General features: G+C 41.9%; 3 protein-coding genes across 4 annotated transcripts in view; 2 read left to right on the top strand and 1 right to left on the bottom strand.

The window, feature by feature from the left end:
* Nucleotides 1-7,148, top strand: part of LOC311232002 (general transcription factor IIE subunit 2-like) — a 49,328-nt gene extending 42,180 nt beyond the window's left edge. The window contains exons 5-8 of the mRNA XM_084318658.1: nucleotides 1,233-1,415; nucleotides 1,717-1,810; nucleotides 2,095-2,210; nucleotides 5,634-7,148. Coding sequence (XP_084174784.1) covers nucleotides 1,233-1,415; nucleotides 1,717-1,810; nucleotides 2,095-2,210; nucleotides 5,634-5,753 — 513 coding nt within the window. The 3' untranslated portion in view covers nucleotides 5,754-7,148. The remainder of the gene's footprint in view (nucleotides 1-1,232; nucleotides 1,416-1,716; nucleotides 1,811-2,094; nucleotides 2,211-5,633) is intronic.
* A 277-nt stretch (nucleotides 7,149-7,425) lies between these two features.
* Nucleotides 7,426-18,165, bottom strand: LOC311232003 (dynactin subunit 6-like). The gene is made up of 7 exons (XM_084318659.1): nucleotides 18,096-18,165; nucleotides 17,752-17,816; nucleotides 11,762-11,867; nucleotides 10,779-10,867; nucleotides 10,294-10,341; nucleotides 10,018-10,160; nucleotides 7,426-7,733 (listed from the first exon to the last, which is right to left on the bottom strand). The coding sequence occupies exons 1-7, from the start codon at nucleotides 18,122-18,124 to the stop codon at nucleotides 7,641-7,643; spliced, it is 573 nt and encodes a 190-aa protein (XP_084174785.1). The 5' UTR covers nucleotides 18,125-18,165; the 3' UTR covers nucleotides 7,426-7,640.
* Nucleotides 18,166-21,482: 3,317 nt separating this feature from the next.
* Nucleotides 21,483-26,170, top strand: part of hgsnat (heparan-alpha-glucosaminide N-acetyltransferase) — a 60,538-nt gene continuing 55,850 nt past the window's right edge. Inside the window, exons 1-5 of one of the 2 annotated variants that reach the window (XM_084318661.1) lie at nucleotides 21,483-21,715; nucleotides 22,885-23,000; nucleotides 23,258-23,394; nucleotides 23,928-24,043; nucleotides 25,173-25,242. In XM_084318661.1, coding sequence (XP_084174787.1) covers nucleotides 21,538-21,715; nucleotides 22,885-23,000; nucleotides 23,258-23,394; nucleotides 23,928-24,043; nucleotides 25,173-25,242 — 617 coding nt within the window. In that variant the 5' untranslated portion in view covers nucleotides 21,483-21,537. Of the gene's footprint in view, nucleotides 21,716-22,329; nucleotides 22,428-22,884; nucleotides 23,001-23,257; nucleotides 23,395-23,927; nucleotides 24,044-25,172; nucleotides 25,243-26,170 lie in introns of those variants that run through there. The other variant, XM_084318662.1, reaches the window with a different exon arrangement.

Here is a 26,170-nt window from a genome sequence, read left to right as displayed (position 1 = left end):
TAGACACAATGAGAGGTAACGTTAGCGTTAGCAGAATAGACACAACGAGAGTCTGGTTAATGTTGTTATTGATTGATTGAAGACTGTGTTTTACTCTGGCTTGCCAAGCTCACGGACATAGCTATGCTGGAGCTCTCATGCTGATCACCAGCGGCCCGGCCTCCCCACACGGAGACAAACTGAGTACTTAGTACCTGCAGTGGAAAAGGAACGAAGTACCAGGTACCTAAAGCGAGTAGAGTAGAGTAGGGTAGAGTCGAGTAGGTACCATGCAATGGAAAAGAGGCATTATTCAAATAAGCCAAAGACCTGAAGTGACTTTTTTCCTGTATTGTATTAGCTATGTAATATTGCACGCTAAAGACAATTTGAACAAAACAAAGAAGCATTTTTTTGTACTTTATATGAAAATTATATTCTGTTGATGGAAAATTGCAAATTTGTCAACAACACATCCTGCATGTGGGCATGCACATACAAATGACATCCAATACGAAAAGATCTTTGATTTCCACGTCCCTCCCTCCATGTAAAACTGAATTCCCATAGGTCCTCAACAATTGAGTGAAGGCCAACATTCACACTCCTACGCAGAGCTGTCTCTATGCTTCTATGTCACATATCTGCCCAAGAGGGCCAAGATTTGTACCAAATCCAGATATCTGCAACAGAAACAGTTTGAAAGAAAATGCTGCTATAACCTTGAATTGGGTTTTTACAGAGAATCACTAATAACCACAAATTAACCTTGTCTGAACATTTATGAGTTATGCAGTGATGTAATTATCAGAGAAGTAAACAGGCTGTCTTTTCTGTGTAAAGAAACCATACCTTTATGACTGCATTCATCATCGTTTCCATGGACACAGTGAATAAACGAGGCTGCACAGATGCAGTGAAATTAAAGTATTTAACTTAAATTTTTGGTTATTTACAAAAGAGACTAGAAAATATGGAGGGAACAATAATATACGATTATCTATTCAATATGTTAAGGGAAAATAATGAGTAAAGGTAGCACCAGTCGATTTACTTCTGTTTGGGCAGAGATGTTTGACAGTGGAACGTAAGTGGAACATCATCCAACTCTCTTCATATGAGAATGGCCAACAACACCAGTCAAGTCAGTCACATCTCTACCACGGAAACATGTTTGGAAAGCTGTTTTGTTGGGTCCTTAAAACAAAACCTGAACCTAAAACCACTTTCTGCCCCCCACCCCCAAACACCAGGCCCTGGCCAGCAATCCAAAGATTGAGGTGCGGGATGGGAAGTATGCCTTTAAGCCTAAGTACCACCTGAAGGACAAGAAGGCCTTGCTGAGGCTGCTGGATAAACACGACCAGCTCGGCCTGGGAGGAGTGTTACTGGACGACGTGGAGGAAGGTTTGCCCAATTCGGCCAAAGCCATTAAGGTAATGCATACTGTACACATTGTACAGATGACACAAACCTCAATATACAACAAAACTCAAAGACACATACCTCAATACCTACAACAACCCTGAGACGAATAACCATATATGTATGTTTTGCACTTGTAAGTAACTTGGGAGTATGAATATAATGCATCATCCGAAAGTAATCATTGATACAGTTTTAAAACTAACACCAGACTTATATGATTCTTGGTCTGAAGGATCCACTCACTGAAGTAATTTCAAACTTGACACTGAAAAAGAGTGAGGAATTAACCCATTGCCTTTTCTCTTCCAGGCTTTAGGGGATCAAATCATCTTTGTGACCAGACCAGACAAGAGAAAAGTGTTGTTCTACAATGACAAACATTGCCAGTTTGTGGTTGATGACGGTGAGAGAACATTTGTAAGGTTTCTCTGGTAGCAAATGATCCCAGATCTGTCCCCATGTGGATTGGTTATTGCATGTTTAGACTGGATTAGCACAATATTATGGAAGGCATATGCAAGACAATTACTAGAAGTAGTAACGCATGAAGAGTAACGTCCCTGTCACAACCCCCCTCTGCCCCTCTGTACATCCAACTCAGTTTTGTTGATGTCTTTTATAGCTGTTTGTTTGTTGTTGGCTTGATGAGGGAATTCCTGTTCACTCGTACCACTTATTAAATCCTAGAATTCCAGAAACTGTGGCGGAGTATTCCAGTGGATTCTATGGATGAAGAGAAGATTGAGGAGTACCTTAAGAAACAAGGCATCTCCTCCATGCAAGAGACGGGACCAAAGAAAGTGGTCAGTCTTTTTGTTTTTTCCATCTCTAAAAAACCCTTTCAATTTATTCTCGAAAGGACAATTGAGGTCACCCTCATTTCCAATATCGTCGAGACATACAGATTATTAACAAGTTAATAATAAACATTGATAATTAAACACATGATTTCTCATAAGTTGCAGTGGTGCGCATCATATGTCACCAGTGATAAATCTAAGCGCAGAATGATAGACAGAATCCAAATGTTTCCAATGTTTCGATCAGAGCTTCCTACGCTAAGATATGGTAACTTTTCCGCATCTACCCCTACCGGTGAATGTGTCATGCCTCCGTGGATTCCCAGAGGTATTACGCGGTGGGCGAAAGTTACCATAGCGTAGGAAGCTCTGATCAACTCAGGGCTTGGTTTTACTTGTTCGGGAGACTCATGTGAACAAAAACCTTATTATGATCATGTCTCTATCACAACAACAGCCCGAGCTGTGAGTGAATTACGCGAAGGGGAGCAAAGCCTTGTAAATTGTATCTGAATCTCTCCGTCGCATAAAGGAGTCACTCACTCTCACTCTCACTCTCACTCTCTCTCACACACACACAAGTAGACAAACGTTACACTCAACTGTAATTCTTTAAACAGCGAGGGAGATTATACAGCCGGACAAGTTAACAATAATTAACACATTTACAAGCTGTATTAAGTTTTGCAAATAAGGAAACAGATAGAGAACATTTCAAATCACTCAAAATTGCCATTATCTAAATTTGTACCAATTTCTGAATTGCGCAACGTTTTCAGCATTTCTGAAGAATCTTCTCTGCCGGCACAATCTGACCTAGACCGTGCCTGATTTTAACACCTTGGCAGTCAGGTGTGAACAATAGCTCTTGTGTCCATCCCTAACCCCCGCCCCCCACCTGATTAGCTGTCATCTGTCACATAGACTTCGCTGCATTATGGATTCTCTTATAGAATAGAATAGAATAGAATAGAGGCAGCGTGTTCTGAAATAGGTCTCAACTAGTGCGCAATGAATGAATCATGTTTACAGCTCTGAAAAGCAGACTAAGTCGGACAGACTGGTGCACGTGTGTTCTTAACACTTCATGTGCGTCATGTGTATAATGATGTTGATTTTACAGACATCCTCTGAATTAAATAATTACAATAATACTGTAATCAATACGGTACAACAAAATATGTCATTCAACCGATGTATTGGTTGAGTGATAATAACAGCGCAGCGCTGACAGACTGCTGTTAAATATGTTGCAACGTGCACGGGCTGACTTCCCGCAGACAGGCCGTCGGAACGTTCATTTGGGAGAAATGAATAATAATGGCAACGGGCACAAAGTTTAAAGAATTCCATATAAATTGATAGTTTATTAAGATGCAGCAGGCGGCTTGGGGAGAAAACATAGGAGCGCCCCTCTGGACACATACACACACAATATCACATAACCATTGCATTTTTTAGTTCAGTAAATAAATGCTTATTCTCTTATAATTATAATAATACATTTTTTGGCCTCAAATTATTTATTGGTGCGCCTGTGTTTTTAATTACTTCATTTGGAAGAAATCATTGGTGATTGCGTGTGGATTCTACGGAATTAAATAATTATATTATGAATGAATGAATGAAAACTTTATTTAACAGATTGCAGAATGGGTACAATACAGTACGGTTCAATACACACAATTGTTAAGGGGATGCAGTGCAGACCAGAGAAAGACGTTTGTCTTGTTTACATCAGGGTCCCCCATTTTCAATTCATAGTGACATTTATGACATACACAACATACATGACATTTATGGCATAGGGACATACATGACATACAGGTACAGGTATATAGTACTGCTACATTTGTGACATACGATATGCAAATATACAGTACTGTTACCCATAGATCCTAACAGAGATTATATACATATGATGGGGAGGAGACTGTACATTTGGAGGGGGTGGGTGGGCGGGAGAAAAAATACATACGGTAGGGAGAAAATATATACATACGGTGGGGAGGAGACTGTCTATTTGGGGGGGGGGGGGGGTTGGACCTTTACGTGGCCAGTTTCGAATTGCAGCCTCCCGTAGGTGCTCTTTAAGAGCGGTTTTGAATGTGGGTAGGGAATCGCATCTTTTTACGGCTGTTGGTAGGGCGTTCCACATTGTTGTGGCATAATTTCGAAATGTCTTTAGTCCCTTGTTTGTGCCGAATCTGGGTTTGCACATGATTTGTGGAACTCCCTCTGGTGTTGTGGGCGTGGTATTCACTGACCTTTGGGAAGTATTTTGACATGCACATGGGTACCTGTGTGGTGTAGTGTATCTTGTAGACCAGGCCCATTGCAAGTTGCTGTACTCTGTTGTCTACTCTAAGCCATCCTAGGTAGTCAAAGTGGGCAGGGGTGAGGTGGGTTCTAGGAGTAAGGTCAAGCAGTAGTCTGACCAGTTTGTTTTGTGATGTTTGTAATCTTGTTTTTAGCGCCTTTGAGGTGCTTTGGTACCATGAGGTGCAAGCATAGTTGTAGTACTCTTGAATGAGTGCTCCTGCCAGAGTCTTCAGGGTATTCTTATTTACCTTATTTTTTACCTTATTTATAACAAAATTATAACCAAAGACTGCAATCAACCTCAAAATTAACCCTGTCCGCAGCGCGGTAGTATGGTAGACATAGACAGTCCTAATGGCTGTAACTATGACTTTTAAATGAAAATGTTTCATCTAGCCAGATTCCAAGATATTTATATTCTGTAACCTTTTCTATTACTTATTTCTATTCGTAATATGCTAATTATTTTTAGTAATATCTCTGGCCCTAGAGAACACCATAAATTAGTTTTGCTTGCATTGAGTACAAGCTTAAGGCCAATGAGCTCATCTTGCAGAGCATTAAATTAGTTCTAGATTTCCAATAGCTGATTGTACAGAGTCCGCAATGCAGTAGATAATTGTGTAATTTGCGTATAGATGAGCTTGACAGCCACTCGGGGATAACATAATGGCATTAACCATTAATATAGATAGTGAATAGAACGGAGGCCCAGGATCGATGCTTGTGGAACACCTTTTGTAATGGGTAGTCATTCTGACTGCGTACACCCTACTTTCACACATTGGTGTGTCCAGCATATAAATAGCTCAGGAACCAACCGCAAGCATTGCTATCAAAACCAATACTGTGTAGTCTATTTAAAAGAAGAAAATTATCAACCATATCAAATAATTTGTCTGCGAATACTATATCATTAATAACTAAAGTGGTCTTCCCAAACTATACCATATATATATATATATATGTGTGTATATACAGTATATATAACCATAATGTATCTAGGAATGATGGCGTGGGGTCTAAATCTTTATATCACTTAACCAATTGACCTGTGATTGGAGCCTGTATGTTCTGTCTTAACTCTGTCTCTTCTCTCTGCAGTTACCAATGCATAGGAGGAAGAAGCCCGGTGGCCAGAAGAAGAGGCGCTTCAAGACCCACAACGACCATTTGGCAGGAGTGCTGGAGGACTATTCAGAGGGTGTGCCTCTCAAGAAGTGACCACTTCCTGTCCAGAGAGGTGTTGTGTAGAAACTGATGTCCTGAAATGGTTGGAGATGGAGAATAACCGTCTCACCAAAACTGCAATTCAAAGACTTTGGGCTAGATCCACAAAGAATGGATTGCACGGTGCTAATTGCACCCTTATTTACAATTCTTTATTAATTGAAAATGGGGGACCCTGATGTAAACAAGACGAAAGTCTTTCTCTGGTCTGTATCCCCTTAACAATTGTGTGTATTGAGCCGTACTGTATTGTACCCATTCTGCAATCTGTTAATACAATTTTCATTCAATCAATCACCGCGCAGGGGGATGCAGACCAGAGAAAGACTTTCGTCTTGTTTACATCAGGGTCCCCCATTTTCAATTCATAATGAATTGTAAGTAAGGGTGCAATTAGCACTGTGCAATCCATTCTTTGTGGATCTAGCCCTTAGTCTGGCCTCAATAGTGTTAACTGGCTTGTTTTCTTCTCCTTGCACTCTTTTTACCCCCCAGTGAATGCTGATCTTGCTGTACATGGATTTAGTACAGGTGTGTGTGTGTGTGTGTGTGTGTAGTTGAATCCTATCAAATTGGTTTACTGACCAGTGATACAATAAGAGACTAGGATTATGGGATGATTTAAGGCACTGGATGTAGATGCCAAAACTACCAACATAAAAGGGGCCCTGCCATTAATAATAATGTTTAGCATTCAGTTCTTAAAAGCAAAAGTGAAACCTTTTATTTTATTGCTCAATATACCATGGACACTGTGTGCAGCCCCCCCCCCCCCCCCCCCCCCCCGAAATGTGTGTATGGAATGTTTTAATGGCAGTCGACCACATCTGCTGTGGTACATTATTTTCTACTGTTTCATGAAAATCGCAGCATAGTGCAATTGTTTCTGATTTAGTTTGGCAAAAGTACACCTTTATAAACTCCAAGCTTCAGGCTAAACATGTGAACTCCATAACGTGTTCTGACACCAGGTTTGTTTGTACTGGTTTAATGGGCTTCTGTGTGATGTCCCTGTGCTGGTGGCTGTCGCTAATTAACATGGTCTTCTCACCATTGAGGCACAAAGTTACATGCTGTATATTTTACTGAGGCCTTGTCAAATAACTCACTCAATAAAACATGAGAAAACGACTCTGTCCGTAAAGTCCGAAATAGAAGGTAAGATATTGAAATGTTTGGTATTGTCCCACCTAATCATACACACAATTCTAATGGTCCCTCGTAAAATTTGGCAGTTATATCTCAATTAATATCTATTTTATATTAAAAATTGTCAACTTACATGAGGCAATTAAAATTAGTCTTTTTCACATATCCTTCCTAAGAGGTCATAATAGCGCAGGGTTGCTGGCCTGGCAGTGCAGTTAGGGGTTCAGTATCTCACTCGAAGGCGGTTTCAACGTGATGTCAAGAGTCTGACTTGAACCAAGAAGGAACCCTCAAGAGTACTAGACGACTGCTTTATTAGTCTGTCTCCTTGAAATACACCACCACCAGCATTTTCAAAGCCGTTTATTGAGTCTTATAGAAAACATCCCAGCAGTTTGCCCCACCCTAATATCAAAACACCTACCGCCACAATTTACCCATCTCAAACTCCGCCGGATCAAGAAAAGAGGGTGGAGTTTGAGATTGGTCAAATAAATGATGCATACAGATCACCTAGTGCAGCATAATAATATATATTGTTAATGACATTAAGCAGAAGAGAAAACAAACATGATTAAAGCTTCCTACATATTCCGACTGTTATACATTCATACTTTAGGTACGTTCCTACAGTAACAAATTGCTGACACTGTAGGACAGTACTATTCATATTAATAGACCAAAAATTACATAAGTCAAGTCATTTATTTCTAGTGGGTGTGAAGGTAGACTTCAGCCAGTATTGTGGCTGGCTTTGACAGTTTTCTTTAAGTGGTGGTAGTTTGGCAAGATCTTCATCAGAAAGTCAAGCTGGAGGGTTTGAGGCTAGAAAGAAAGATGAAGACATTTACATTAGGGTAAAAAGGTGCAAACAAAGACATGGTAAACACCCCCACCCCCCAATTAATTCCCTTGCAACACAAGCAAAAGAAAACTTTACAGGTTAATGAATAAGGCCAGCCTTTTATTTTTCTAGTTATCATAGCCTATGAAAAGACCAAACCCCACAATGCATTTCTCCCAACAAGTATGGTCCATCCAGCCAAGACCAGATGATGGCTTCTACCTGGAGGTCTGATAACTACATTGACCAAGAAACCTGTTAAAACAAGTCACAGCTGTATGGTTTATGTTGGTCAGTATAATTAATCACTGGGATAAACATGGGCATTGTAATTATTCCTGGAACTACCTTACGAAATGTCAACCATTTGCTTTTTCGATCCAGGGAAAGTAGTTCAATTTCAGGCAGACTTCAGCATAAAGAAGGCAATGAACAAAGAAAAAAGTACAATGCTCATGTTCATCACAATGATGAATTATACTGACAAAAGAAACTGTATGGCTCTGACTTGTTTTAACAAGTTGTTGGACAACGTTATCTTCTTCTGGATATGAGCTATAATCTGGTGGACTATACTAGTTAGTAGGAGAAATGCATTGTCTTCTCATAAGCTATGTTGACGAGAACAAATACATGCAATTACACCGGCCTTATCCTTTCAAAAATTTAGATGATTTTAACACATTCCGGATGTGTTGATTTATTGAAAACTTTATTAACAGATTGCAGAAGGGGTACAGTACAGTACAGCTCAATACATACAATTGTTAAGGGGATGCAGACCAGAGAAAGACTTTAGTCTTGTTTACATCAGGGTCCCCAATTTTCAAATCATAACATGACATACAGATAGACAGTACTGCTACATCTATACATTTATGACATACCAGATTTGCAAATACAGTACCGTTTGATACGAAAAGAGTCCAGAAAAGAGAGTATATACATTTGACGTAGAAACTGTACATTGGAGGAGGTTGGGTAGGTGGGGTGGGGGGACACACACACACTGTACATTGGAATACTGACAAGGCCATACTTGGTCATTTACTGTACAACTGGGTTAGGACATTTGTAGGGGCCAGTTTCGAATTGCAGTCTCCCGTAGGTGTTCTTTGAGAGTTTTTGAAAGTGGGTAGTGATTCACATTCCTTTACAGCTTTGGGTAGGGCGTTCCACATTGATGTGGCATAATTGCGAAACGTTTTTAGTCCCTTGTTTGAGCCGAATCTGGGTTTAACATGATTTGTGGAGCTCCCTCTGGTGTTGTGATCGTCGTATTCACTGACCTTTGGGAAGTATTTTGACATGTACATGGGTACCTTGGTCGTGTAGTGCATCTTGTAGACCAGGCCCATTGCAAGTTGCTGTACTCTTAGTCTACTCTAAGCCATCCTAGGTTGTCAAAGTGGGCAGGGGTGAGGTGGGTTCTAGGAGTAAGGTCAAGCAGTAGTCTGACCAGTTTGTTTTGAGATGTTTGTAATTTTGTTTTTAGCGCCTTTGAGGTGCTTTGGTACCATGAGGTGCAAGCATAGTCGTAGTACCCTTGAATGAGTGCTCCTGCCAGAGTCTTCAGGGTATTCTTGTTTACCAGTGAGGAGATCCGGTACAAGAATCGTGTTAGTTGGTTGACTTTTTTGTATTACATTGGATGCCATTTTGTCACAGGATGGAACCCAGGTAGGTAATATCTTCTTTCCTTGTGACAATATTGTCACCCACTGTAACTGAGAAGCCGTCGGTCTTGCTGAGTTTGTTATTTGAACCGAAGAGAATGGACTCTGTTTTGCCCATGTGTAATGATAGTTTGTTATCAGCGAGCCATATGCTGATTGTCTAATGAGCTGAGGGTTTTTTCAACCTGTAACTTGTTCTTGTCAGAGACCAGCAGGGCTGAGTCGTCCGCAAACAGGAACAAGTTGCAGTCACAAGCTGACGACATGTCATTTGCATAAATTAGGAACAGTAGCGGACCTAGTATGCTTCCTTGTGGAACACCACAGCTCACTGTGAGGGGGGGGGGATAGGGTACCGTTTACCTCCACCATCTGCTCTCCCCTCCAGGTAGGATTGCATCCAGCTCACTGATAGACTATCAAAACCAATTGCTTTTAGCTTGTCAATCAGAATGGTGTGATTGACAGTGTCGTCTGTCATGTGTAGTCTGTCATGGGAAAGATTAGTGTTTTGTTGACTACCGTTTTTAAATATTATGCCTGACCTTGCTTACGCCACCCCCTTTAGAGAGCGCGTGACCGCCCATACCTGTGGTCTCTCCGTCTGTACTCGTCTCATACACCCAGAACCGAAAATGACTGTGTTCTCAGGTATGACCTCGCAGGTGTTGACCTGGCAGCAGGATCCGATGATGCAGCCACTGGTGAGGATCACATTCCTGCCCACATCAGCTGGGCAGCAGGACAATGGGGAAGACATTGTATATGATTACACACACAATGGTACATACCCAACCCTCCACACACACACACACACACACACACATTAAGACAAAGTCTCAAACAGAAGATGTCCCAATCTCACCTTTTGATTCGATGACATTGTTGTCCCCAATTTTCAGGGCTTGCGATACTGTTAAGTGGTTGGTTAAGGGAACGTTTTACATTGATCATCAAGAATCTAATAGTATGTAGCTATTAGATAGCAGTGTTCATTTTTATATATTTTTTTAAATATAAAGTTTGCCAATATGGATGTAGTATTGGCAGTGGTAGTAGTTGTAATAGTAATAAAGTAAAAAAAATTATTTTCTAAAAAAAAAAAAATATAAAGCCTATTTATTTTGCTCTCAAAGTGCACCAGATTGATGCATTTAACTTTAAAATGTACAAACAAAAAAATGCCGGGGGGGGCCCAGACCCCCCTAGAGGGGCAGAGGTTCACCCACCACAGTAACAAAATCCTGTGGGAAACACTGAGATAGCCCTAGTATAAGTATAAAGACTTGATGACATAAGAGGATCAGTTAATTGGATCCATGGTCAATGCTCAGGTCAGGTAAAGGATACCACATCCAACTTCAAACACATTGTTGACGCCAATGGTCATGGTCTTTGGTTCCACTCCCTCAGAGTCTGGTGTGATGTTCTCTGGGTAGCTGTCGGGATGATGGATAAGCAAGCAATCAATATAAGGTAGAGGGAAATGCTGTGTAAGAATAGACAAGTAGCCTACATACTTTTTCCCCCCTATAATATTTTGTAGCATTAGGCTGTTACTCAAGTTTCAACACTTGAGGTCAAAATTGGATACTTTATGGTAAGAGCAATACTCATGACAAAGCACTTTACAACTTATGCCTCACATTCACTCACACACTGACGGCAGAGGCAACCATGCAAGGTGCCAACCTGCTCATCGGGAGCAGTTAGGTGTCTTGCTTGGGGACACTTCGACGTGCCAGAATCGACCTTCTGATTAACAGACGACCACTCTACTTCTACTGTCGGGAACAGTTTAAAGATCCCCTCCAGATGCGTTTTTAAACTTTGAAAATGGTTCTATACTGAAAATAAATATGGTTCCTTCACTAAAATGGCATAACAGTATCTCGCTACACCTTTACCCTCATTGAGAATGCAAGGATCTATGAATAAATGCAAATTGTTATCTTTTACCAGGAATTCCAAGTCTGCAGCTTATATTCTTTCAAGAGAATGTCTACTCTTTCAGTGTATGCTAAAGCTAAATGTCTCAAGTTACCACATATTGGACCATGATAGGTTCAACCTCTTAGTGACACATGCAACTCAAGACTTCATAGAAGCTCTCCCTCTCATGAAAAAGGCTCTGGTGACAAGTTCAAAGTCAAAGTCATGCCTCCAAGGAGGAGTTAACTATTTAAAAAACATGTTTTTGAGTGGAGAGGATCTTTACACATTATCTCTAGCAGTGATGTGTGTTTATGTTGCTGTGGTAGCTCACCACTAAATTAACAGTCAGTGGGGTAACAAACATACTCTGATTAAACGGAACAACATAACAAAAGCACCTATTAATGATGAGAGCTTGCTCCTCTATAAGATTTCCTTCCCCAATCACAATGGGTCCTGCCTCTGCGATGATGCGAGCTTTGGGGTGGACCACTGTCCTGGGACCTTGAAAGTTTAAACAAACAGGAAAGATGTTTGTTCACACAGCAAATCTTGTAGGCATATCTTTACATATAATTCAATTAAGAAATGTAGTGCCTCTAAACAGACTTGGGGAGTAATGGAATACAGTAATGCATTTTAAAATAAGGAAACCCCCCTTGTTTTACTGTAAGACTGAAATACTGTACATAAACCATATACATACATACAACAGTAATTGGTAAAGAGGATCAACAGTATTCGAATAGTGACAGAAAAAATAAACAATCAGATTACCAATACATATTTTTTTTCTTATGGGGGTTATTTTTCAGGATTACATTTTTTAAATAATAAAATAAATTTTTTATAATTTATTATATTATACACAGAGTGAATCCACAGTCACTTGCTCCTCAATAGGAAACCCAACCTAGATTTACCCTGAAGGACTGGTTCTAACCGAACCGTTCGTTATACAAGTATCACAGAGAAATGGCAAAGGTACTCACAGTTGCACGAGAGTTTCGAACAGAGATACTGGATGGTTTGAAAGCTCGGTGTTGCTAATAAACATTTTAAATATTTTTTATAAACTGCTCAAAACTGCATTATTTCCGGCGTTGGCTCCGGAAATAATGCCGTTTTGAGCAGTTTATAAAGAATATTTAAAATGTTTATTAGCAACGCCGAGATTTCAAACCATCCCGTATGTCTGTCCGAAACCCTCGTGCAACTGTGAGTACCTTTGAAACGTCTCTGTGACACTTGTATAACGAACGGTTCGGTTAGAACCAGTCCTTCATGGTAAATCTAGGTTGGTTTCCTATTGAGGAGCAAGTGACTGTGGATTCACTTGGTGCATCACAGTCACGAAAGGGGCTAGGAGATTGTGATCTCAACATTGACATTGTATCTCTCCGTCGCCCAGTGCGCAGAAGTAAAGCATTGAATCGTGACATATCAAGATTGGTTGTTTCCTCTGGACTGCATAATCCTCCGCTATATCCATCTTTTTATCATCTTCTATGCATGTCAATATAGCCAATGGAAATGCTAGGAATGGTCAAGTGGGCTGGGTGAACCAATGGACAATTCCTATCGTTTGTCAGTCGTCCTGACCACTCTTACATCGCGTATCGCCACCTACTGGCCCGCATGCTTGTTGGAGCAATTTATATGAGTTTATGTGTTTGCGTCTGGATCAGGTTTCGAGGATTTTTTTTTTAAACAGAGCCGGAGAATATCCGTTTGGCAAAAGATCCAGATACGTGGGGACATGGCCTAAGTTATCGTATGCAGAGGCGGCTAGGAGGGTAGGACAGGGAAGTCAAGATAGGGTGCAGGGGTTTGGAGAAGGGCATTTGGCAGAAAGGGTAGGGCAGGAGGAGAGAGAGAGGGGGTGTGGACTGTGGGAGGAGAAATTTTGTATTGTGGCCTTCGTGGCAGGGGTAGTTAATGCTACGGCAGTGGTTAAGGGCAAGACAGAGAGGATAAAGATGATTGTTAGGGTAGCGGTTCAACATTTGGGCATGGAAGGTCTGAAATGGGAGGAGGTGGTTAGGGAATTGGAGAAGGGGGTTGTGAGTAACCAAGAAGTCCAGAGTCAGCCCGCAGGGGGCAAGGAGTGTCTCGCAGAGGGGGGCTCAGTCAGGAAGTAGCAGCATTAGCTGCACTTCATGATGGTGAAGGGAAATAGACATTGTAGGAGGTAAAGGATACCAGAAGATGGCGGTAATGCCCCAAACAATTGGTGGCCAACTGCCGTAAAACCTCAAAAAGAAGAAGAAGAGTTGGTCAAGTCTGAGTACCACTGACTGCCATAGAGTATCCAACCATTATGCTTAGCCTATAAATTATGAGATTAGGGACTGGTGTTTGTATACTTCGATGGGTGTACTTCGATGAAGTATACTTCGATGGGTGTACTTCATACTGCCACTCTATCCCCCCCCCACAGTGAGCTGTGGTGTTCCACAAGGAAGCATACTAGGACCGCTACTGTTCCTAATTTATGCAAATGACATGTTGTCAGCCTGTGACTGCAACTTGTTCCCATTAGCGGACGACTCAGCCCTGCTGGTCTCTGACAAGAACAAGTTGCAGGTTGAAAAAACCCTCAGCTCGGAACTAGGCAAAATATGCATATGGCTCGCTGATAAACTATCAACGTGGGCAAAACAGAGTCCATTCTCTTCGGTTCAAATAACAAACTCTGCAAGACCGACGGCTTCTCAGTTACAGTGGGTGACAATATTGTCACAAGGAAAGACGAAATTACCTACCTGGGTTCCATCCTAGAGGCAAATCTTTCCTGTGACAAAATGGCATCCAATGTAATAAAAAAAAAGTCAACCAACAAACTAGATTCTTGTACCGGATCTCCTCTCTGGTAAACAAGAATACCCTGAAGACTCTGGCAGGAGCACTCATTCAAGGGTACTACGACTATGCTTGCACCTCATGGTACCAAAGCACCTCAAAGTGCACTGACACATGCCTTCTCTATTTGAATGACCACATCAAACAAGAGGTGGACGCAGGCAAATACTGCGGCATGGTCATGCTGGACCTACAAAAGGCCTTTGACACGGTCAATCACTCCATTCTGATTGACAAGCTAAAAGCAATTGGTTTTGATAGTCTATCAGTGAGCTGGATGCAATCCTACCTTGAGGGGAGGGAACAGATGGTGGAGGTAAACGGTACCCTATCCCCCCCCCTCACAGTGAGCTGTGGTGTTCCACAAGGAAGCATACTAGGACCGCTACTGTTCCTAATTTATGCAAATGACATGTCGTCAGCTTGTGACTGCAACTTGTTCCTGTTTGCGGACGACTCAGCCCTGCTGGTCTCTGACAAGAACAAGTTACAGGTTGAAAAAACCCTCAGCTCGGAACTAGGCAGAATCTGCATATGGCTCGCTGATAACAAACTATCATTACACATGGGCAAAACAGAGTCCATTCTCTTCGGTTCAAATAACAAACTCAGCAAGACCGACGGCTTCTCAGTTACAGTGGGTGACAATATTGTCACAAGGAAAGATGAAATTACCTACCTGGGTTCCATCCTAGAGGCTAATCTCTCCTGTGACAAAATGGCATCCAATGTAATAAAAAAAGTCAACCAACGAACTCGATTCTTGTACCGGATCTCCTCTCTGGTAAACAAGAATACCCTGAAGACTCTGGCAGGAGCACTCATTCAGGGGTACTACGACTATGCTTGCACCTCATGGTACCAAAGCACCTCAAAGGCGCTAAAAACAAAATTACAAACATCTCAAAACAAACTGGTCAGACTACTGCTTGACCTTACTCCTAGAACCCACCTCACCCCTGCCCACTTTGACAACCTAGGATGGCTTAGAGTAGACGACAGAGTACAGCAACTTGCAATGGGCCTGGTCTACAAGATACACTACACGACCAAGGTACCCATGTACATGTCAAAATACTTCCCAAAGGTCAGTGAATACCACGATCACAACACCAGAGGGAGCTCCACAAATCATGTTAAACCCAGATTCGGCTCAAATAAGGGACTAAACACGTTTCGCAATTATGCCACATCAATGTGGAACGCCCTACCCAAAGCTGTAAAGGAATGTGGATCACTACCCACTTTCAAAACCTCTCTCAAGGGACACCTACGGGAGACTGCAATTCAACACTGGCCCCTGTAAATATCCTAACCCAACCCCCTCCAATGTACAGTCATTTACCTAGTATGGTTTTGTCAATAGTCCAATGTACAATTTTGTTTGTTTGTACAGTGTCTCCTCCCCCCCCCCCTCAATGTACAGTGTTACTTGTTTATACAGTGTGCCCCCCCCCCCCCCCCCCCCCCAACCACCTCCAATGTAAATTACCCAGTATGGTTGTCAATATCCCAATGTACCCAACCCCCCCCACCCAACCTCCTCCAATGTACAGTTTCTACGTCAAATGTATATACTCCCTTTTCTTGACTCCTTCTGTATCACAAACAGTACTGTATTTGCAAATCTGGTATGTCATAAATGTATAGATGTAGCAGTACTGACTGATGAATTGAAAATGGGGGACCCTGATGTAAACAAGACGAAAGTCTTTCTCTGGTCTGCATCCCCTTAACAATTGTGTGTATTGAGCTGTACTGTACTGTACCCATTCTGCAATCTGTTAATAAAGTTTTCAATCAATCAATCAATCAATCAAAGGCGCTAAAAACAAGATTACAAACATCACAAAACAAACTGGTCAGACTACTACTTGACCTTACCCCTAGAACCCACCTCACCCCTGCCCACTTTGACAACCTAGGATGGCTTAGAGTAGACGACTGAGTACAGCAACTTGCAATGGGCCTGGTCTACAAGATACACTCTACGACTAAGGTACCCATGTACATGTCAAAATACTTCCCAAAGGTCAGTGAATACCACAACACCAGAGGAAGCTCAACAAATCATGTTAAACCCAGATTCGGCTCAAACAAGGGATTAAACACGTTTTGTAACGGCCAAAATGGACTTAATGTGCAATGGATTTATGTGACCAGGGGGTGGCGCTTCTTTTATTTAAGCGTCAGGTACACCTGTAGGAGGAGGAGTTTTGACCCGGAAAAGGGCAATGGTTTTTGACCGCACACACGTCGCAGGTCTCAGGTCGAAATGTTTGTATCCAATTAGGTATCATATTCATTATCATTTAATCAGTTTAAGGAAAAAAAAACAAGGATATTCTGTTTGCACAGTGAAGCAAATAAAAATCATTTTCCAAGTAAGCTGCCTGCATTGTGTCATTGGGACAAGGACTGTTTGGTATGAGACCAGGAATATAACGGCGCGTCAGCCAGTCTAACTAGGGATCAAGATTTCTCAGTAGCTCCGTATAAGACGGGAGCTCCTTTAATACGTTTCGCAATTATGCCACATCAATGTGGAACGCCCTACCCAAAGCTGTAAAGGAATGTGAATCCCTACCCACATTCAAAACCACTCTTAAAGAGCACCTACGGGAGGCTGCAATTCGAAACTGGCCACCGTAAATGCCCAAACCCCCCACCACCTCCTAATAGACAGTCTCCTCCCCACCGCATGTATTCTCTCCCCGCCGTATGTATATTTCGCTGTATGTATATTTCTCTCCCACCCACTCACCCCCTCCTAATGTACAGTCTCCTCCCCACCGTATGTATATTTCTCTCCCACCCACCCACCCCCTCCTAATGTACAGTCCCCTCCCCATCATATGTATATACTCTGTCAGGATCTATGGGTAACAGTACTGTATATTTGAATACCATTTATGACACAAATGTATCAGTACTAAATACCTGTATGTCCCTATGCCATAAATGTCATGCATGTTGTGTATGTCATAAATGTCAATATGAATTGAAAATGGGGGACCCTGATGTAAACTAGACAAACGTCTCTCTGGTCTGCATCCCCTTAACAAGTGTGTGTATTGAGCCGTACTGTATTGTACCCATTCTGCAATCTGTTAAATAAAGTTCTCATTAATTCATTCATTCATGGGGCGGGGGCCGGTCTAAATTAAAAAAAGTCCAGGACCATTTTTAGTCCCAGTCCGTCCCTGACTCCACGTCTAATTTAAAGAAGCACTTAAGTAAACGTCATGTTAATGATATCCTTTGTCTTGTCATATTTGGCATTAAGGTAATCCAAAAGTAACAAGATTGCATTACTGACTGACTAGCCTACATCATGTATAAAGTAACCCTCCCAACCCTGCTCCTAAACATCAGCTGTGTAGCCTCCTGTCAGCATTTAGTGAGAGTAAAGTTTACCAATAGTTAACTTACATCTCGTCTGTGAGTTAACGGTTATGAAATCACCTTACCAATAGTTGTTAACGTACATATCTTCTGTGATTAAACAGTAATGAAATCATCTTACCAATAGTTACATCTCCTTTGATTTCACTTTCAACGCATACCAACGCTCCAGCTGCTATTTTGACACTGAAAGAAGAGTTTCGAAAAAGAGTTGAGCAAAATATCCGTTAACGCTTACTTTTTAACTGGCATTCTAATGTTAACGTTAGCTGCTGCTTATCTGGATAAGTTGTATACAACTAAATAGTTGATTGTTACGAGTCTAATGGTGATGCTGTAAGTCAAACTGTAATTGAGCTTCAAATCACCAAACGCCTAACATTAACACCTACAATGTTTAAGTCGCTTTGGATAATAAAAGCGCCAGCTAAATGACTAAATGTACATGTTAAATATTAACGTTACCTTTTCTGAGCATTTGGTTTATCAGCCATAACGACAGGGAGGAGTCCCGAGCCACTCGACAATCCATTTATATTCCTCGCCGGGCTGTCGCTACGGGTAGGGTATATCTGCAGAGCCGCAAGCCCAACGTCTGGGCGGGGTTTCGGGGCTTATACTCGGTTTGACAGTGCATTCGGGCTTGTACTCGGTTTGACTGTGCAGTAGTCAGTTTGTGCTGTTTATTTTTGCAAGCAGTGAGGACTCTACAGCATTTGCATTTCTGTGTTCCGTGTTGCAGGTTAGGGTTAAGGTTAGGGTTTGCGGACGACTCAGCCCTGCTGGTCTCTGACAAGAACAAGTTACAGGTTGAAAAAACCCTCAGCTCGGAACTAGGCAAAATCTGCATATGGCTCGCCGACAACAAACTATCATTACACATGGGCAAAACAGAGTCCATTCTCTTCGGTTCAAATAACAAACTCAGCAAGACCGACGGCTTCTCAGTTACAGTGGGTGACAATATTGTCACAAGGAAAGATGAAATTACCTACCTGGGTTCCATCCTAGAGGCTAATCTTTCCTGTGACAAAATGGCATCCAATGTAATAAAAAAAGTCAACCAACAAACTCGATTCTTGTACCGGATCTCCTCTCTGGTAAACAAGAATACACTGAAGACCCTGGCAGGAGCACTCATTCAAGGGTACTACGACTATGCTTGCACCTCATGGTACCAAAGCACCTCAAAGGCACTAAAAACCAAATTACAAACATCTCAAAACAAACTAGTCAGACTACTGCTTGACCTGACTCCTAGAACCCACCTCACCCCTGCCCACTTTGACAACCTAGGATGGCTTAGAGTAGACGACAGAGTACAGCAACTTGCAATGGGCCTGGTCTACCCCCCCCCCCCCTCTTCGCCCCCCCCCCCTCCCCCTTCTCTCTGAGTGCCCGTCTCCTGGCGCTGACTAAGGTGATGGATGCCTCGGGGTCTTGGCCAAGATTGTAGTGACTGCTCTACATGCACCTCCGAGGCCTTGGATCAGTTATTCACCACCGTCTGTCCGTGGTCCTGTCAACTGATTAACAGTATTAACAGACTGTTAACAGATTAACAGTCAATGCGGTTTCATTGCTGGGTTAAGTACTTCTATTCTATTCACATAATACGCCTACTTCATATATCTACTCCATTCACATATATGCCTACCACTTGTATCTATTGCTATGTCCGCCTACTACAATCTCATGAGCTGTCTAACGCCTGTCCCGTCTCCCTGTCTCCCTATGACTTGCTGTCCTGGAGTGTTGACCGGAGTGTTGGACGTCCCGTGACGAAGGCTGGGAGGTTGCGACCCCCTCTGCGTGCCCCCCTGTCTCCGGAGGTCTCGTAGTGGTGATCGGAGTGCCGGATGTCCCGCGATGATGTCGGGGAGTTCGCGACCCTCTCTGCGACGCCCCCTATCTCCCTGTCTCCGGCTGTCCCTGAGCAACGACCGGAGTGTTAAATGTCCCTTGACTAAGACGGGGAGGACGTGACCCTCTTTGCGCCGACCCTGTGCCTCAAATAGATTCGCTATCAGCTCTATCTTTAATCTTTCAAAATGTTCAGTTGCTATCGCTATTAGCTCTATCTTTAATTTTTCAAAATGTACAGTTGCTATTGCATGCACTCATCTGTGTTCCACTACACACATGAGTGCATGCTTACCAACTGTCCGTCTGCAACACTACTATCACCAACATCTAAGAAGGGAGATCCCCCCTTGAATGGCCCTTCTAAGGTTTCTCTCCTCCACACTGCCTGTGGAGCTTTTTTCCCTATTGTTAGGTTTTAGTGAGTTTTTCCTTACCTTCGCGTGGGGTATGTCTGGGAGTGCTTGCATTCTTTCATTTATTTGCATTCATCTAAAAATGTTTGCACCTTATGGTGTTCTTGTTCTGTTCTTGACTTATTGTTATGTTTTCTTCTTGACTTGTTTAAAGAAGATCTGTACGGCCCATGGGGACATTAACGTGTGTTGTCGGGCCCTATAAATAAATTTGATTTGATTTGATTTGAGTCTACAAGATACACTACACGACCAAGGTACCCAGCCATGTACATGTCAAAATACTTCCCAAAGGTCAGTGAATACCACAATCACAACACCAGAGGGAGCTCCACAAATCATGTTAAACCCAGATTCGGCTCAAACAAGGGACTAAACACGTTTAGCAATTATGCCACATCAATGTGGAACGCCCTACCCAAAGCTGTAAAGGAATGTGAATCACTACCCACTTTCAAAAACACTCTCAAAGAACACCTACAGGAGACTGCAATTCGAAACTGGCCCCTACAAATGTCCTAACCCAGATGTACAGTAAATTACCAAGTATGGCCTTGTCAGTATTCCAATGTACAGTGTACAGTGTCCCCCACCCCCACCCCCCCACATACCCAACCCCCCCCCCCCCCCCCCCCCACCTTCAATGTACAGCCCCCACCCCACCTACCCAACTTCCTCCAATGTACAGTTTCTACGTCAAATGTATATACACTCTTTTTCTGGACACTTTTTGTATCACAAACAGTACTGTATTTGCAAATCTGATATGTCATAAATGTATAGATGTAGCAGTACGGTCTATCTGTATGTCGTGTGTGTCATATATGTTATGATGAATTGAAAATGGGGGACCCTGATGTAAACAAGACGAAAGTCTTTCTCTGGTCTGCATCCCCTTGATTGATTGATTGAAAACTTTATTAATAGATTGCAGAATGGGTACAGTACAGTACAGCTCAATACATACAATTGTTAAGGGGATGCAGACCAGAGAAAGACTTTCGTCTTGTTTACATCAGGGTCCCCCATTTTCAATTCATCGTATAACAATTGTATGTATTGAGCTGTACTGTACCCATTCTGCAATCTGTTAATAAACTTTTCAATCAATCAATCAATCAATCAATCAACAAATCAATCAATCAATCAATCAATCAATCAATCAATCAATCAATCAATCAATCAATCAATCAATCAATCAATCAATCAATCAAGTACAAGCCCCGACGCCCCGCCCACGCACAGTCAAACCGAGTACAAGCCCCGAAATCCCGCCTCAAACCGAGTACAAGCCCCGAAGCCCACCCAGACGTTGGGCTTGCGGCTCTGCAGATATACCCTACTCGTCGCTACGGGTGCGCATGCGGCAAAGTCTGAACACACGCTTTGTGTCAATACCAAATTGGCCACTAAATACACGTTATTTAAAGTTTAAACCACAGAGGCGATTAGCGATTAAAATACAAAATAAGATAGTCTCTCTTAGGTACACCGTACACTCACACATTGATCTCATTCTCGTGCCAGACGAGACGAACAAGTTATCTGATTGTACTTTGTCCCTCCTCCCTCCCACTAGAAACATGTGAAACCAAGGAGGAGGAAGTGGCATTTATTATTTATTTATTATGGAAAGAGACAAAATAAAGGAACAACGAAAGGCAACATTTTCGGCTGCAGCGGGAAGCGCAGGAAGGGAGAAGGGCGTTAAAATGGCACAACCAAAGAAGTATGAGTTGTTTTTTCTCTCAGTGGTGGCTTTGGTTGTAGCCATTTGCGTGGCACCTTTGACTGCTGAAATCTCTTGTAAGTAACTAATGTATAACAGGAGCTTTTGCCAAGGATCAACGAACAGCTAAGTTGAATAGCTAACGCTAACATACCTTAAAAAGCAACGATGGCTAATAATATGTACGTTTAAAACATCAAAATGCCCCCCTTTCATCTACTGAAGCCAAGTTAGCTACGCCATTTGTCCATTCTACAATCCCAAATGGATGTAAACCATAACTAAACTTCCTTGATTGATTGATTGATTGAAAACTTTATTAACAGATTGCAGAATGGGTACAATACAGTATCCTTGTTATGTTTGGTTAATAGCCAACGTTAACAAGAATAGGTGCACCAATGTGATCAATATACAAGGGAATGGATAGTCAGTAGTCCAAGAATGAACCCCAGACATTTGAACTTCCCTCCAAGTGGGGGCATTTTCTCTTCTAAGAAGCAGATTAATAGAGCATGTGACATAGGGATGATTGCTACATAAACCCCCTCCACTCGCTCACATGCCTTCCTCCAGAGTAGTTGACTAGTAGTAAGCCTTCAGTTCAGTGGTTGTGTAGGGATTGTTCAGCGTACTTTTTTTGGGGTCTGATCTGGCTAAAGAGTTAGCTACCACACAAGTCGAGATGGAATGAGGCTGTACATAGCACTGAATCAGAAGTGTTGAGGTAAATGATAGCTCGTTGAGATGGAATGAGGCTGTAAATAACACTGAATCCGAAGTGTAGAGGTAAGTTATAGCTTGCTAAGCACAGTGTTTCTATACTGATTAGAGGAGAGAGCTAGGCATGCTGACATTAGCCAATCCTTGCAAGTCTGTCGTCTTTCTTGATTTCATAATGAGTGTAGCTGCTGTGTGGATATAGCCATAGGATTTAAACTAACTGGCAAAAAAGTCTCATCTTGTGAGAACTAGCTTCACATCTGGTACTAAAGATACTTGACATATAGAGAGACTGATATAATATGTTTCCTGTGAACTTCCTTTCTTCAAGTCAAGTGTTCCTATTAATCCCCTTGGCGAAATCCAGGTGTCATAGCAGCAGGGGGAGGGGAGATACCGGCAGGAAAAAAAAATAGAAATGGTAGTAATAATAGAGTAGAATTAATATTACTACTAATTGAATTCATCTTCTTGTTTATCAGATGTATTGAACTGCACAATGTTTGTTGTCTCTTTGTTCCAGCTCGTCACCCTCATCGTAAGTCAATAACCCTGAAGATGGATGAGGCATTTTTGACAGTCAACAATGAGCTGGCTGCTGAGGTGGTGGTGTCCTGGACGTCGGACCACTGCTACCAGGTAGGTTACCTGTCTGCACGTCTACACGCTGTAGAAGGTGTCTGTACCTTTGATCCTTTGTGTAAATGTACGGCGAATAAACCGATTCTGATTGATCCTTTTGCGATAATTCCCCAACACCAGACCCCCCACCACACACACAAAATATCCTCCACAGATTAATTCCTCTGACGTAAGTGTAACTGACTTGACGGTGATTCTGTCGGATGTTATTCTGATTGTTGTTCAGGTCGTAACAGTTATGATGTTTGTGGTAGTGTTTGTACCAGTCTCTGGGGGTGGTGCCTGCGGGACCTGGTCCTGGCATGACCAGCTCAGTGGATTTCATTGTGGGCACGCAACATGGCATCACCCTGATGCTCAACAGCTCCCTTGCCAGCCGTGAGCTCTGCACGTATGTTACCGGACACGCATACAAAACACAAGAAAGCACACGAAAGAACAGGGAAATTATATTCGCCCCATGTTATTGTCATAACATATATGATGTTGAATTATATCTAAACGCTATGTATGAGTATGAGACTTTTTTTCTGTTTTCTTTTTTTATGCAGCTTTGAGAGAACCATCAAACATGAGAAAATAAAAACAAATGGAAATCATGAAAACAAAGTAAAAATTAAACATTTGTTAATGTCTATGCTAAAGATCAAGATTAACATATCTATAAAACAATTATAACTATATAACAAAGTGGTTTGATGGATATAAGCAAATAGCTATATATATTTTTTTTAAATACCGGTAGCTTGAAGGAATAGTCAGTTTGGGGAAACTGAGTAATTAATAGTCATCTATAGATTTTGATTTATTTGAAAACTCCACATGTAAAAACAATCTCACACACACACGCATATGGTTCTTGTGTGCAGTGAATGTGTGTGTAAATGTATTTAGTCTGTTAATCATTATGTTCTCTTCCCTAAGGGTTCCATTTCACTTTGGGGAGCATGGTAACTACTCCCTATGGGTGAAAAATCTGAATACCTCTGTGGTCAACTGTTCCATAGTGACTGATAGAGACCCCATCAACAGCTATATACGTGAGACACATGTTCACAATTGTTATGTGTGGGGTCTATGTTTGTGCCCTGGGATCAGGCGCTCCTAGTGTGATGTGTCTTGTCTAGCTGTAGTTCCCTGTCATGGTGTTGTAGTCCTTATCGTTCTCCCCTCAGCTGTGCCCATTTGCAATTAACCCAGGTGTGTCTTGTCTCGTCATCCCCTCATGTATAAGTATTCTGTCTTCCCTTTCGTCTGGTGCTGATCCCGTCTGTGCACTGCAGTACGTGGTTTTGTTTGTAATTTATTTATATTTCCTTGTTTAAACCATGGTCATTACTAATTAATAATTATCCATTAAATATTATTTGTAATTACTTTGGCTACCGTCTCCTTATTATGTTACATTGACCTGACATCGAGCCTGCTGATTGTCAATGATAACATAATAACAATGCACCACGCTAGGGCTGTCACTTTTCCTAGTGATGCATTGAATTAAATAATTGGAGGGCAGTTGGCCATTCTATTCATTCCACAATCTGCTTTCCAGTACCCAGATGAATGTAATCGCACTAAAAGCAATGTGCCTTGTGTTCCAAAAGGTGGCATTTGTGTTCATAGGTGAAGTATTTAACAAGGAGCGCCTTGTGTGCACCCCAAAATTCCCTCTGTAGTCGGAGTTCCTTATGCTACTCTCTCTTTCTCCTCTCATCTCCAAAAGAGAGCTAGTTCCCGGCTGTTGAAGGATAGCAGAGCAGGCGAGCGCCACGTGATCACAAACTCAAGTCGTATGGACACAGATTTATTTTTAATAAAAGTACAACTGTAATACATTTTTTCTTTTTCTAGAAATAAGTGCCTTCATTATTGTTGTCTATTCAGTGCACTCTGTAGTAGTCTCTCTCTCTCTCTCTCTCTCTCTCTCTCTCTCTCTCTCTCTCTCTCTCTCTCTCTCTCTCTCTCTCTCTCGTCGGGGTACCAGGGGGAGGGGCGAGAGCATGTTATAATAAAGGATAAATGTTAGATTTAATTTTTAAATGTTTGGATTCGGTCCAACTTGATTCTTGAAAAAGTGACAGCCCTAACACACACACGTGCACACACACATACACCCACCCGCCAATATTCCACAGACTCACTTTAATCTATTCACCACTCTCTCCACAGCGATCATGATAGCCTTCCTCCTGTTTGCTGGGTTTGCCATAGTGTCTGCCATCGGGGGAACACTTTTGGGGTAAACTTCCTATTTACATCTTCTATTAACTCAATATGACATGTAAATGCCACTGAAGGCACTCGGCTTGAGAGCATGGCTCACTGTCTGTGTCCAGGCCAAGCTCCAGTGTCCCTCAACCTTTTTAATACTGTGGCAAATGTAAGACACACCTAGTTATCAATTGCTCAGAAATGTTACATACAACCTAGTTTTATCACAAATGAGGAGGAGGCAGAACATTAACACATTGGTTGCCAATAATGAGATTTCTCGTTATTTAATCGTTATTTTTTTTATTAGCGATATCCATACATTTTCATCCATCCAGCCTGACGTTATCATTGGGAATGTCTCTGAGCTCGAAAAGGGCAAATACCGCCCCCTATCGTCTCCCGGATGGTAATGCACATCATTGGATTGGATTGAGTGGCCATGTGCATCAGAGAAAAACTCCGGTCCGGGGTTTCCCCATCTCTGGCAAGCAGTGTCTGTTCACTGGGGAGGCTCGGAGCAGCTTTCGATTATGCGTTTCGGACTATAACGTTGGATCAATAAATGCGATCAATATTTGGAATGGCGATCAGGAATTGGATTCATCTTTTTGCAGAACATCTGATCTGAGGTAAGGACTCTATGTTACCAGTTTTGTGTTAATCAGAGTTTTTTTTAACAGCGTTCACAACGTGTACGAATAAATTATTTTTCAGCCCACTTTTATATCGTGCATAAGAACACAAATACTCTCGATAATCTAGCGTTTATTTGAAAACGATTCATAAATCAGCCGGAAAATGACAACATGTTTTGTGTATTCCAGTAAATGGCTATTATCGCGGAATCTTTTTTTCTTTCTAGAAATCTCCAAAACTATACTCGTATTCAAAACGGAAATGTACTGATGAAAAAACAATCCGTTTCGTACATGTTGACTTAGGGCTGGGCGATA

Source organism: Notolepis coatsorum (assembly GCF_963971535.1).
Source record: "Notolepis coatsorum genome assembly, chromosome: 7".
In the NCBI taxonomy this organism is placed as follows: Eukaryota; Metazoa; Chordata; class Actinopteri; order Aulopiformes; family Paralepididae; genus Notolepis; species Notolepis coatsorum.
The sequence above is the reverse complement of the archived record's forward strand: the minus strand, read 5'-3'. Positions and strand labels throughout refer to the sequence as shown.

Bases quoted from the DNA above. Each gene is read 5' to 3' on its own strand.
- LOC311232003 (XM_084318659.1), bottom strand. From the start codon at position 18,124: ATGGCTGATAAACCAAATGCTCAGAAAAG. The intron at 11,868-17,751 runs GTAAGATGATTT...TAAACTTTCAAG, and splicing joins CAAAGGAGATGTAACTATTG to GTCCCAGGACAGTGGTCCAC. The intron at 10,868-11,761 runs GTGCTTTTGTTA...TCATCCCGACAG, and splicing joins CAAGCTCTCATCATTAATAG to CTACCCAGAGAACATCACAC.